The following is a 12715-nucleotide window of genomic DNA, read 5'->3' as shown; positions in this document are numbered from 1 at the left end:
TCTCTGGAGCTTCCAGTTCCTATCGAGCCGGACAATCTGTCGATGTTTCCCAGTTCTTGCTTCTGTCTATTCACCCAAATCTTCCGTCCCGTTTTCTCATAATACCTTAGTTTCGTTGTCTTGAACATTAATCGCTATGGTGGCTGGTCGCTTTCTGGCGGCTACACTGGCTGCCACAGGTCTGTCTCACGCCACCAGCAGCGATGGACAGGCCGTCAGCAAAGACTTCGGCCCCAGCGTGCAAGTGGCCAAGACCCGAGGCCCTCAAATCTTCAACGCCGTGCACGACTCCATGAGACAATGGGGTGCGTCTCTTCATCACAATGGCATGTCCTTCTTCCTGGCCACAGTGCCGGAGGGCGTGATTTTCCACCATGGCAATAACGACGAGAGATCGCCAGATGATCCCGACTGGCTCGCATATGAGATCGAGCACGCCGAGGGCTTCGCGCGAGGAGGAAGGGGTCCTGGTGGAGGACCAGGCAAGGGACCTGGTGATGGTGATGGCTCGCATGGCCCGCCTCCTGCGCTGGCTGTGGACGACGGTGCCTTTCAGGCCCCTCTGGGCTACGAGGGACAGCTGCAAGAGTCCCTGGGCCATACGTCCCGCCGCGACGAGTCCCCTGCTGAGTCGAAAGGAGGTTGGCTGCATACATATCGCACAACTCGTACGATGCGGTACATCTACATTGACGGGATGAGTGGAGGCAAGACCACAATGGGTACACTGGATTCCCAGGACCACCTGTTGCGGCAGACGAGGACCGTGTTCGACTTTGAAAACAAGAAGACGAAAAGACACGACGACGACGACGATAAATTGCATACAAGGCGTGGTGGAGGGCCTATGGACGAGAGACAACGCGCTATCGAGATCTGTGCATTGTGCAAGGACTGGAAACTTGACGGCGCTGTGCGTATGGAGGCGGGCTTTGAGATCATCCACTGCGACTTCTACGACGGGCTCGAGGAGATACAGGCCATGCAGCGTCCAGGCTCCAACAGCCGTGGCCCAGGCGGTGGTGGCAACTTCGAGTTCCTCCGCGGCCTCTCGGAGCGATATCATGATATCGGCTCGTCAAGAACCAACATTGATTACTCATCCATGGTCTCGGCCTTCTTCTTCCCAATCAACCTCACAAACCCCGACCCTGCGCGCCCTGACCTGCCCAGACTCGTCAACACAACCGATGCCGAGCTCGAGGCCATCCGAGGCTACCTCAACACCACGATCGCCGCGCGCCTCAACGACCCCGTCCGCCCTGTCGACTGGCAAGACGTCACGGATATCATCGTAGCCCGCTACGCCGACCGTCTGCAGTACATGGCCGAGAAGACAACCTCGGTCTCTGAGATTGCGAACGAGCTCAAGTTCCTGCTGACGGTCTACATCGACTACTCGGGCAAAGACGGTGCCAGCGAGCAGGTGCCAGCTGCCATCGACCGTTGCACTAACTTCTTCCTCCATGCCGTCACTCCCGCCACGGAGTCGGACAAGATGATCTACGCTGCCATCCAGACCGTGACGTCCAACATCTGCACTACGCTCTTCAACGTGCGAGAGCTTGTCGACGGTGCGAATAGCGACGACGCCGATGACTCGGAAGCGACGATGGCAGAGGCCGTTGCCCAGCTCAAGGGCTTGATGGACGACCTTTCCTGGGCTCGCTTCAAGCGGTGCCCGCCTTGCGGTGTGGATGAGGTCTGCTTCATCCCCATGTGGCCTATGGGTACGAAGGCGGACTATGACTCGCCCAGCTGTGTCAACTCGTCCAGGTCAGGCAGGGGAGACTCGGAGGGATACTGGGGCCACTTTGGAGGGCCAGGAGGGCCAGGTGGCGGTAGAGGTGGAAAGGGCGGACCTCCTCGCCCATGAGCGCACAATCTCGTCTTGTCTTCATGCAATGGGGCTTGCCAAACAGCCGTCTGATGGCGTCTAGTCTGCATCATGTATATCCTTGATCAATATAGAATGTATTTCTCGTCACCTCTATGCCGCCGATGGCTGCGGTTTTCTCACCAGTGTTCTGTAACTATAGCTGCCATAGGCAGGGCGGTCTGGGATAGGAATGTCTGCCTGGTCCTCGAAACGATGACTCTGGAGATGCGAGTAAGTCTCAGCCTGGTTTTTAATGCTCGTGTCTTGTTGAACGTCAACTTACCTTGATGTAGTAAGGCTGTCCGTTCTCACTGCCATGGAGCAGCGTTGGCAGACCATCACGATCTGCCTGCTCGGTGCCCCAGCTAATCAGCATGCCAGCAATCCCCTTGCGTTGATAGTCTCCGTGGACACCAAGCAGGTCAAGAACTTGTGGTATGCCATCATATCAGCTGCAATCATTCCTCACTCCCTCTGTCATTGACATGACGATTGAGACCAGTTGCATTGTTCACTCACACCAATGTGGCCGCTTCTCCATTAATTTCTCTCTGTTTTCATCCATGCCCCCAAAGAATGGATCCGCGACCTCCTTGTCCCAGACTCCATCATCATACTTGACATCCTCATAGGCGTCGTGCGTCTGGTTTCCGTCCTCCTGAGGGACCTGCCACCTGCTGAATGCCACGATCCTGTCCCCTGCCTCGGCGTCGACAACAACAAAGGTCCTGTCCGTCGGATAGTTCAGCCCCTTTGCCCAGGTCCGGTCCATCCAGCCTCGCATGTACGGCGTATCGGGCATGAAGTACTGCCAGAAGGGGGCGTTGAAGGCGCTGAAGAAGACATCTGTCATGGCTGGCACGTCGGCCGTTGATGCTGGTCGGATCTGGAACCGCGACGGGATTGTCTGTGATATTGACTGGGCCATTTCCGTTGAGGGGGGTATGTTGTGAGTCACGGCGGCAGTTGGGCGAATCGATTTGTATCGCCCGCTCTTCCTCTGGCTCTGTCACTCGAGGTTCTGCCTTGCAATACGAGTGAAAAATGGCTACCGATGGATTTATATATGTATGCCAAAAGAGTTACTGCTTCCGTGACTCATTGACTTCACAGTCCTCATCTCCTTCAGAGCGGGGCAAATGCTTTGGAGATGCCGAAGTAATCTTAATAAGCAGATAAAACAATAACAGTCCGACAGCTCCACTTCCAGCCCAAACATACGAATGACAAATGAATTAGTAGACTCATCTGTAAGATATGCGTTGCTTCCTATGAACTGGACGCATTGCCTCTCAGCTTTGCCTACTAAGAACCCAGGGCCTGTAATGCGTTCCCTGGGTAATTGTACACTAACTACTATTGTGTCACCAGTGGATTCTGACGTCAGTCCAATGTTGAAAATGGAAGCTTACTGGAGACGTGTTTGTTGCGACAAATGCTGCACAATGCCAACCCTTATGGTTCTTAGGACATGAGGCCGCTGCGTACCCGGCGTAGTGCAGCTCGTAAGGAAGCTGGACCAAGTAGTAGTACTCAGTCAGGGCCTCGCAAACCGAAAGCAAATATTTCCGCACAAGCTGCACAGCGCCGACAATAAAGATCGCAGCGGGCGACATTATAAGGATCTCTTGGACGCACCATGAGCAACAGGCTTTGAGGTAAATATTCGTGAGAGATGGTCCTCCAGTGTGTAAATTCACCTCCAGACATACCTATGAAAATTTTGTCAATACTTTCACCCAAGACCACTTATTTTGGGAATGAAAGATGGTCTAGACTGCCAAGAATGCCAGCAAGGTGTTTGGATTCATCTTTGGCTTTCTAACTAGCCACGTAGATTTTTTATGTATTGTAGGCTCACGCATGCATGTTCCCGAGTGGTGTAGTGGCAGGCGTTGAGATTGGTGCTGAAAACGAAAACTATCAGCACCATCGGCACACTGACCCATGCAGAGAAGAGGCTGAGTACTCAGCAAGAGGCTGCTTTAGGCACACCAGATATTAACCACTGCAGGGTCCCTCTCGCGGGTCTGTATATATATGTCGCCTACTTTGCTCTGAGAAGCATTCGAGACAATTAATGTACCTCAGTATAACACCGGCTTTTCATTGCCAGTTACTTCGAAACAGAGCCACATTACAGTGGCCTTCTAAACTTTGTTATAATGACAAAGCAGCAACGATGACGGTATAATAGAGGGTGAGCACAGTCGCATATTACGTCTTGAAACCCCGTGTCTCATATCTCACGCCTCTCTCTCCCTCTCTTCCGCGACCTGAGCGCCATAAGACAACATGGGAAAGGAAGACGAGGCGTTTGAGCGGCTACTAGTTGATTTCACGAAGAGACGCCGCAAGCGAATGCGGAGCCTCGAGGCGCACCTCAATGAAACCAAGAGAATCCTCGAGTCGGAGATGGATGTACAGCACACACCCATCTCGGCCAGACTCAAGGACGAAGACAGCGCCTTGAAGACGCTACGTCGGCGTCAGGAAGAGCGCAAGCAACTGCAGGAGCTGGAGAACTTGGTAACGAACCGCGGTTCCAACTGGAAGGATTGATGCAAGGAGTGGAACATGGAGAACAAGGTAGCCGAGGCCAGTCCCTTCAAGTCAGTCGACCAAATGTTTGGGGCAACGCACGACCTGGCCGGCATCCGTATCTCTGTCTACTTCCCGGATGATGTGCAAAAGGTGGTGGCTTTCCTCCTGCGGCGCTTTGGGGTCAGGTGGCCGAGCCAGAAAGGGGGGCTCACAGACGAGTTCCAAAAGATCCGGGAGCTCGTAGAGCACCAACGCCAGATTCGACACAGCCAGTGGGGATGTGCGCCTGGATCTTGAGCGCAGAATCACGACGGGCTCGGCTTTTGAGTCGCCGTTTGGCGGGTACAAGGCCACGCACGTCGTGATCAAGAACCCGCCCGACTTCGACGAACACGCACGCGGTGACCCTATTATTCCTATCGAAGTCCAGATCGGCAGTGTCATCATGCACGCATGGTCTGACATTGAGCACGATATTTTATACAAGCCGTCTGATATGGGCGAGACGTCCCCCGACGTGGTTCGCATGCTGAACCTGATGAATGGCATCGTCATAACGGGCGAGGTAGCGCTCCAGCAGCTCGCGTCCGTGGTGGCCACTCAGACGACACGCCGGGCCGAAGACCGCACCAAGAAGGCCTTGGGGTGGGAGTACATGACTCCGTGGCTCGACAAGTACTTCATAGACCTCAAGATCGACCTGCCACCCGGGAATCAGTGGAGATCAACGTACTGCCTGTTCGTGATCCTCAGAGCCACCAACCAGCATACTGACGGGAGGTTAGAAGAGCTTCTCGAGGAAATGAAGCCAGGATCGCAAGAGAAGTTACCCGTCATGATCCTGCAGCACCTCGGCCAGGACACATACCCCTTCCAGGACCGACCCTTTGCAGGAAAACAAAATCACGGACGCTCCCACTCTGAGCGCGAGATACTGGGCCACGTGTCTTGTTAACACGCTGAATCTAGCCACATACGTGAGCACGTGGCCCACCGTGATAGGCGAAATGAAGTCCAATATCAAAAGCGATTGGCCGTCGAATAGGCGCCCGACATTCGCCGAGTTTCTTGACATCTTACACCCGACCAAAGTGCTGCGTCGACGCGATCGCGAGAGCTGTATCACCGAGTTTTGCAAAAGACTGCTCAGTACAGATTTTGAGTCATCGATGCTTAGACTGTTTTGATCTTGTGCTGCTTTCATTACTCCTTCTCCCTCCCTGCGTTTCGGTTTCTTCCTTTTTGAAGTTCCTGTACACTAAACGATCGCTTTCAATAGTACAAGCGAAACCGCGTGGCCTGGCCGCAATAAACCTCGCATCAGCCGGATATGTTGTGCGTCCGCGGCTCTCTGAGGAGGAAGAGGCCTTGTCCGGCTTGAAGAAGCCGCCAATCTTTGTGCCGGCCAGGCTCGAGCACTACTTGCAGAGCGACTCTTACTCCTTCCCACTGATCCTGAGCACACTGTTGACAAGCACCTCAAAAGCAGAAGCGAGTGTCTCTACTTCATCTCGCGCACTCCATATAAAAAGAACTGCTCTTGGAAGCCAGTCATGTGCAAGTCCGGCCGTGAATGGATTGTCAGCAAAAGCAGCTTGGAACCCAATGACTCGTTAAAGTTCAGCGATGATTACAAATTCCAAGGGAACGAGGAACACCTGTGCCGCGTGCTTGATGCCAAGATGGAAGTTTCGGAAATCTGCGACCTAGCTAAAGTGGCCGAGGACCGTGGGATCAAGGACGATAACGGATTATGCTTTCTCGTTAAGCTCGCACGTAACATGAAAACCACCGGCACTGAAGAGTTTCGTGAACTGGAGGAGTTGTCGGAATCACTGAAAGTGGAGAAAGATGATGAAATGCTTGGCTTGGCTAAGCTTTTCCAGTTGATGAGGAAAACCACCAAGTCTAAGGACAGGGAGTTATACTGGAAATTGTCGCAGTCGATGGATACCACGGACTCGAAGGAACTGCGAATGCTGAGACAGCTTGAGCAGAGGGATTCTGAAAAGGAAAGTAGTGACCCCTAAACTGGAATTCGAGCGTATGTGCACAGGAGGGTAAGTCCTGAGGTGTTGTACAAAGACTTTAAAATTAAACACCAGAATGCGGTCACGTACCGTCGAGCTGCATGTGGAGTGAACACGAAACTGTATAGTTTTCATCGTATCTTGACTTTTGTCTAACCAGTGTACAATCCTTCTCCTCCTGCCTGCGACCTGACCCTGACCATACAAAAAGCATTACCCATAAGTTAAGAAATCACTGCTATACAGCATCGACCCGGGATCAAATAAACACATCCCCTCTATACTCAGGATACATTGACTTGTAAGCCACGGGAGGAAATGTAGGTGGGTATTTTCTGCAATGAAACCCAACTCCGCCCGTCATCTTTTTTTTTTCTTTTTTTTTTTTTGCGTGTGCTGTTCATTTCTCAGATAGTTTAGCCAAATCCCGCCCCATTTAATAAAAAGAAAGAGGGGAAAAAGAAGAGGAAAAAAATGACGCGCAAAGCACATCAACCGGAATCTTCACTTGACCTCGACCATGTCGCCTGTGGAGAACAACTCAAACTTCATCCGCCGCAGCTCGACACCCTGCATCTTCAGGTAGTCGGCCATCTCGATCATGAACTGCTCGGGCCCGCAGATGTAGTACTCAGCACCGCCATGGCCGAGGTGCAGGTCGTCGCGGTTAACCTTGGCCAGGTCGACCCTGAAGTCGTAGTCGTGCGTCACGCCGGCCAGGTCGCCGTCTGCGAGATGCGTCTTGAAGATGTTGGTGCGCAGGTTGGGCATGCGGCGCTTGGCGTCGCGCACGTGGTTGCAAAAGGGGATCATGCGGCGGGCGCCGTGGATCCACGAGATCTCCCTCGTGGGCTGGAGGTCCATCATGGCGTTGAGCATGGACACCATGGGCGCGACGCCGACGCCTGCCGAGATCAGCACCAGCGGCACGCTGCTCGACTGCGTCGTGTCGAGGTAGAACTCGCCTGCCGGGTGCGTCACGTCCACGATGTCGCCTGGGTTCATCTGGTCGATGAGATAATTGGTCATCTGGCCCACTGGGTAGGTCTGGGCTGTCTTCGAGCCGGGGACCTGCCCGCCCGACTCCCTCTTGATGGTGATGCGATAATAGTCCTCGTGGGGCGCGTCGCTGAGCGAAAACTGTCGTGACTGCATGTAGCCGACCTTGGGGAGGGGCACCTGGACGGAGATGTATTGGCCTGGCAGAAATCCCGGCAGTGGTCGTTTGTTCTGTGGGGCCAGGTAGAAGGAGACGATGTCGTCCGTCTCGGACTCTTTCTTGATGATTTGAAAGGGTGCCCAGCCGTTCCAGGGCCCAAAGACATTATACAACTGCTTCTCCCGGCCTATGAGCATCTTGGCCAGGATCCAGTATGCTCTATTCCAGGCCTCCTTCGTCTCTGGTGTCATAGCCGGTCCGAGGACGACGCTGAAGGCGTCGATGAGGTAGGTGGCCACGATCTCGTAGTGCTCGGGCTTGATCCCCAGAGAACAGTGCTTGTTGCACATCCGCTCCAGCTTGGGGATCAGCTCGCTAATGTCGTAATTAATGGCGCTCGCAAACGCCAGGATGACAGACGTCAGGGCACGGGGTTGCCTGTGATTAGCCTGGTTGACTGAGTTGAACATATTGTTGAGCTCTGGGTGGGCCCTCAACATGTTGCCGTACATGATTTCCGTGATCCTTTCGCCCTGCGAGCGAAGTTCGGGAATGGTGGCCTTCACCAGACGCATCTGGTGATAGGACAGGTTGTGAGACATTGTGTGGAGAAGCTGTCAGTTTGGCGCTGGGTCTGACAGCCAGAGGCGAAAGATATCGAGGGGGGGAAACCAAAAGCCAGATTAATTAATTGATCAGAGCTTCAGAAGCGAGTCGTGGGAAATATTCTAGAAGGTTTTTTCCCACTACAATCGCCAAAAAGAGCCTCTTCCCACCTTTTAAATGTTGTGGTACCTGAACCAACTGGGTAACAACATATCACATATCATATTGACTAGCCCTCGAATCACTCCACAACTTCATGACCGTTTGCTCGGAATTCGAGACCACGGACCACACATTCCTGTCGCAAGCGTGGCCATCGTACGATATCCAGTGGAGCCAAGAGATCGTTTCGTTGACGTCCAGTGGGAGGAATGGAAGGGGAGCGGGGAGAAGAAGAAGAAGAAAAAAACCTTAGATGCCCACCCCCGAACTCGGTTCGCAGGGAGCAGTTACAGCCCTTGTCATATTTGCTCGCTCCCGGAGTAAGGCTGAGTCTAAAAGGGGTGGTTCGATTGAACCTCGGCGGGTCCTGATAATATCGACGTTGCATTGGATCTTCTACACCGCAGATCGGTCAAGTCACACTCAGACCGCAGAACGCAGACGAGAGGAACCCTGAAACTGGGGTTTTTGTGATAAATCGCCCTGGTCGGCTCTGGACGGGTTTATGATGGCCCCTAGACTCTGAGGTAACCATGGATGTGTTTTTGTGCATGTATGTCTGTGTTTGTGCTCTGAACAGCGGTCCACCTCATCAGTCCGAGCCCCATCTCCTCCCAAATTTTCACATGGGGTTAAACTCATGCTCAGACACTCGTGTCAGCTGAAGAAGCAAAGGGAAGAAATTTACAAATTCAAAGGCGGGCGTGGTGTACCGGGCGTTTAATCAAATCTTCTCCACATGGACGTTGAATAGGATGCAGCGTACAGTGTGAAACGGAGAAAACAATAATAAAAAGGCATGCCGGGAAGCTCGGTTACGCTAAATCTTGCGAACACGGCACGGCTCAAGGAGGCTTTACTTGCGGGAGAGCCGTCGGGAGAACTAAAGGGGACCAAGGGACCTTTTTAAGACCCTGTGGTGCAAATGCCAGGGTCCATTTAATGCAAGGAACCAAGGCGATCCGGGGCCGTATGGGGTTTTCTAGCACACATACACGCGCCCCCCCCCCACCTCTTGACAGCTCCACCGTTCTAACAGTTGTCTCGTATGATTGTAGTTAAAATTTCGAAGGGCAACCTCTACACTGTGTTCCATTCCTCGGCCTTGAAGCCTTTTCGTGTGTGTCTGCGTACGTGCATGTGTGTGTTTCGCACAAGCCAGAACTGGCGGAACATACTCGGACGCGGGATTACGGACACGATGTCTTTCCGGCATGTCCGCTGCACTGACAGCAGAGTAACAATATAAGAGACGACTGTCGCAAGATTCGGAATCATTACCGATGACAGGTTCCTTGGCTAAGGGGCTGCCGTCAATTCGCTTCAAGTTTGGTACGGGGAACACTTGGCCGGGTCCGCTGGATCTTGCATCATTTCTTCAAGCTAGTCCTCATGGTTTGTTGACAGAAGTATAAGTTCGTGTTCAGTTTCAGTCGAAAAGTAAGATGTAAAAATAAACTCGAATTTGATACAATATTTGGTCGCCATGTCGTATTGCATTATATGCTTTCCCTCTCCGCGCCGGCCTTGTCCAATTATGATTAAAGCTACATAAGGAAGTACTTTAGCGGTCTGAATGAGACCCAGTGAATTATTCGACAGGCATCAGTTTCCTATCTTAAAAGTTCCTGCTACCACGTTAACAATGAAGTTTGTCGCATAGAATTTCTGATAATTGACCAGGTCCCCTGACCTCGATACATAGTATCCCTTGTCTGTGTGGATACTTGATGAAGTGGCAGGCTCAGACGTCCGTCTGTGGGCCATTGAATTTGCTCTTTGACCTGTGTGACCTGTCACGCGACACCAGGACTGGAGCAACAAGATGCCTGTGATACGGAAACACCACGCACCCCCTCCCACCCTCTCAATTTGCTGGCTTACTACTATGGCGAGGGTGATTCGTAATCCAATGCGGAGGGTTGTCACCGGCGCTGGATGCGCTATCTGCTCTGCTCCACTCTCGTCTGCTATTTTGTTGGGAAACTAGGGTTTTGAAGGACAATTCTAGAGCCCGAGAGAGAGAGAGAGAGATACCTTCATTTAAGTCCATCCAAATAGCCACATGACAATCAACAAGCTGGCACAAGACAGAAGATTTACTGTGTGCGTGGCTTACATAAATCCATCGGGAGATCCAGATAAACACATCCTGCACGTCAACGGTAGCTATGGACGGCGAGGTGGAAAATTAGAGTGCTGAGATTTTGGTCCCTCGCCCCTTCAAACCCCTGGAGGGTGAGAGCGCCAGAACCCTGGCATAAGGTCGCAGCGGACCGGATCTGATAACCGACGATTATTACTGCTTCTGGCCCAAAGATGAAACGACGTCATTTCACCAAGCCTTTTTCAGAAAAAGGGAACGAAGCGGGAAAAAAAACAAGCGCAGGCTCTGCGGGTCACGACACACCGACACAATAGGCCACAACGAAGACAAGGACAGACAACGGCCACACAGCCATCGCCTGTGGCGCATTGATTTGTTGATAATGCTTGCCATTATTACACGTAGAAGATCAATTGGAGTGGTGTCTGTGGTCCTGATCATTCTTCTCATTCTGGGCCTCTACAAAACGACGGCCTACACAGGATCCAGGCCACAACAAATAATAACAGACAAGCTCAACCTCAACAGACCAGATCCAGTGCCTGATTCTCCTCTTCCTCCTGTTCCTCCTCCTCCTCCTCCTCCTCCTCCTCCGCCTCCTGCTTCTGGTGGGTCCTCCTCAACAGCCGAGCAGCCCTCAATCAGCACCTCTGGGCACGTTCTGGACGAGGACCTGGTGCTGCACACTTCCCACGCCACATATCCACGGCTCACTCGTCTCTCAGACGGCTCTATCCTGCTAGGCTTCACCCACATCGAGGCGCCCACCCATGTCCTCACCATCAAGCGCAGCACCGACAACGGGAGGACATTCGAGCCCTGGGGCGAGGTGACCCGGTGCGATCACAACTGCGGCAACCTCTTCCTACTCGAGGTGCCCGCCTCCGAGACCGAGCCTCACCCGAAAGTGCTGGCCGCCTTTCGGAACCATGATGTCGTAGACCCCATCAAAAACCGCAAGTCTATTTATTTCCGCATTACGGTCTGTGAATCGCTCGACGGCGGCCGGACGTGGAAGTACCTGTCGCAAGCCGCAGAGAAGCCGGCGCCCTGGGGGCTATGGGAGCCCTTTATGCGGATCGGCTTGGCCGGCGAGGTCCAGATGACGTACTCGCAGGAGCTGCAGGCGAGGGACCAGGATACCATGATGCGGACGTCATACGATCGGGGTCGGACCTGGACAGACGCAAGGACCATCACGGGCGCGGAGGAGCTGTTGCGCGACGGCATGACTGGTATTGCGAGCACCACGGACCGAGGGCAGCCGGCACTGGTCATGGTCTTTGAGACGACGAGACACAGGACGTTCTCGGTGGAGGCCGTCATCTCGTATGATGACGGGTCCACCTGGGGCCATCGACAGGTTGTCTTTGAGGCGCAGCCCGGTGCAAATGCGGGTTCTCCACAGATTGAGGCTTTTGCCAATGGGGGTCTGGCCACGGTGTTTATGACGGACATGGATGTGGAGAAGAGGGACTGGCCCAGAAAGGCGTCGGTCAAAGCTGTGTTTGGTGGGCCTCTGGTCGATGGGAAGATACAGTGGCAGCAGACTGCTCAGCCTGCTTGTCCTCCATCGTCATTCTGGCCGGGTGTCTTTAGATTGAATGATACTCAGTTGCTCGCAGTATGCGATCATAGCAAGGGAGTTCGGGGCCGCATACTCGAATGGAGTTAACGATACAGGGGGGTGAGCTTTATTTTTAATACTAGAACACATGTACTTATGGTGTGGTAGCCAAGATACCCTGAGAGAACGAAAGCAGTGGCATATAGTTTGCGTTTGAAAATCTGGCTTCAATGAGCTGTGACCCTCCCACGAATCGGATCTTCTCGCAGATAAGGTTTTGACTTTGCTTGCACAGAAGGAAATAACCATACCTCCTAAGCGTTTTGTGCTATTTTCAACTGGCATGTCGCCAGAGTGGTCCATGCAAAGGCGTTCTAGAACCGAATCGTAACACTCGCAAGATGCTTATGGTGGTAACAAAGTTCCAAGTTTAATTAAACGTGAACATGATGAAACTATACGTACTTAAGAAGATTACATTGGTGACATCTAGATGCTCAGCTTGAACGCCGTGGTATGAGAAGGAAGATCTGTCGGAACTCCGTCGTTGTAACACAGAAAGCCAAATTCAAGAGCCAACTGGGTTGTATTGTTTTCTGTGAAGCCGCTCCGAGACACACGGGATCTGTCCCACGGCCTTTCTCAGACGAGGTCGTACAAG

The 12715-nt window shown here is 52.9% G+C and overlaps 5 protein-coding genes across 5 annotated transcripts; 3 read left to right on the top strand and 2 right to left on the bottom strand.

Annotated features, from left to right (window-relative positions):
* Window positions 1-136: 136 nt before the first annotated feature.
* M406DRAFT_245985 (uncharacterized protein) lies at window positions 137-1876 on the top strand (the record flags this gene model as incomplete). Its single annotated transcript, XM_040916378.1, has 3 exons — window positions 137-500; window positions 588-768; window positions 832-1876. 3 exons carry the CDS (start codon window positions 137-139, stop codon window positions 1874-1876), a joined length of 1590 nt encoding a protein of 529 aa, XP_040780671.1.
* Window positions 1877-1990: 114 nt separating this feature from the next.
* Window positions 1991-2807, bottom strand: M406DRAFT_325198 (acyl-CoA N-acyltransferase; the record flags this gene model as incomplete). The annotated part of the gene is made up of 3 exons (XM_040919957.1): window positions 1991-2098; window positions 2163-2308; window positions 2399-2807. The coding sequence occupies 3 exons, from the start codon at window positions 2805-2807 to the stop codon at window positions 1991-1993; spliced, it is 663 nt and encodes a 220-aa protein (XP_040780670.1).
* Window positions 2808-4174: 1367 nt separating this feature from the next.
* On the top strand, window positions 4175-5378 carry M406DRAFT_66180 (uncharacterized protein; the record flags this gene model as incomplete). The annotated part of the gene is made up of 3 exons (XM_040924973.1): window positions 4175-4408; window positions 4448-4663; window positions 4722-5378. The coding sequence occupies 3 exons, from the start codon at window positions 4175-4177 to the stop codon at window positions 5376-5378; spliced, it is 1107 nt and encodes a 368-aa protein (XP_040780669.1).
* Window positions 5379-6957: 1579 nt separating this feature from the next.
* Window positions 6958-8214, bottom strand: M406DRAFT_245841 (globin-like protein; the record flags this gene model as incomplete). Its single annotated transcript, XM_040916362.1, has 1 exon — window positions 6958-8214. One exon carries the CDS (start codon window positions 8212-8214, stop codon window positions 6958-6960), a length of 1257 nt encoding a protein of 418 aa, XP_040780668.1.
* A 2655-nt stretch (window positions 8215-10869) lies between these two features.
* M406DRAFT_245864 (family 93 glycoside hydrolase) lies at window positions 10870-12162 on the top strand (the record flags this gene model as incomplete). Its single annotated transcript, XM_040916363.1, has 1 exon — window positions 10870-12162. The coding sequence occupies one exon, from the start codon at window positions 10870-10872 to the stop codon at window positions 12160-12162; it is 1293 nt and encodes a 430-aa protein (XP_040782393.1).
* Between the last annotated feature and the right edge of the window lie 553 nt (window positions 12163-12715).

The sequence above is a fragment of the Cryphonectria parasitica genome (genome assembly GCF_011745365.1).
Source record: "Cryphonectria parasitica EP155 unplaced genomic scaffold M406scaffold_1, whole genome shotgun sequence".
Classification (NCBI taxonomy): Eukaryota; Fungi; Ascomycota; class Sordariomycetes; order Diaporthales; family Cryphonectriaceae; genus Cryphonectria; species Cryphonectria parasitica.
This window is presented reverse-complemented; position numbering and strand designations above follow the sequence as displayed.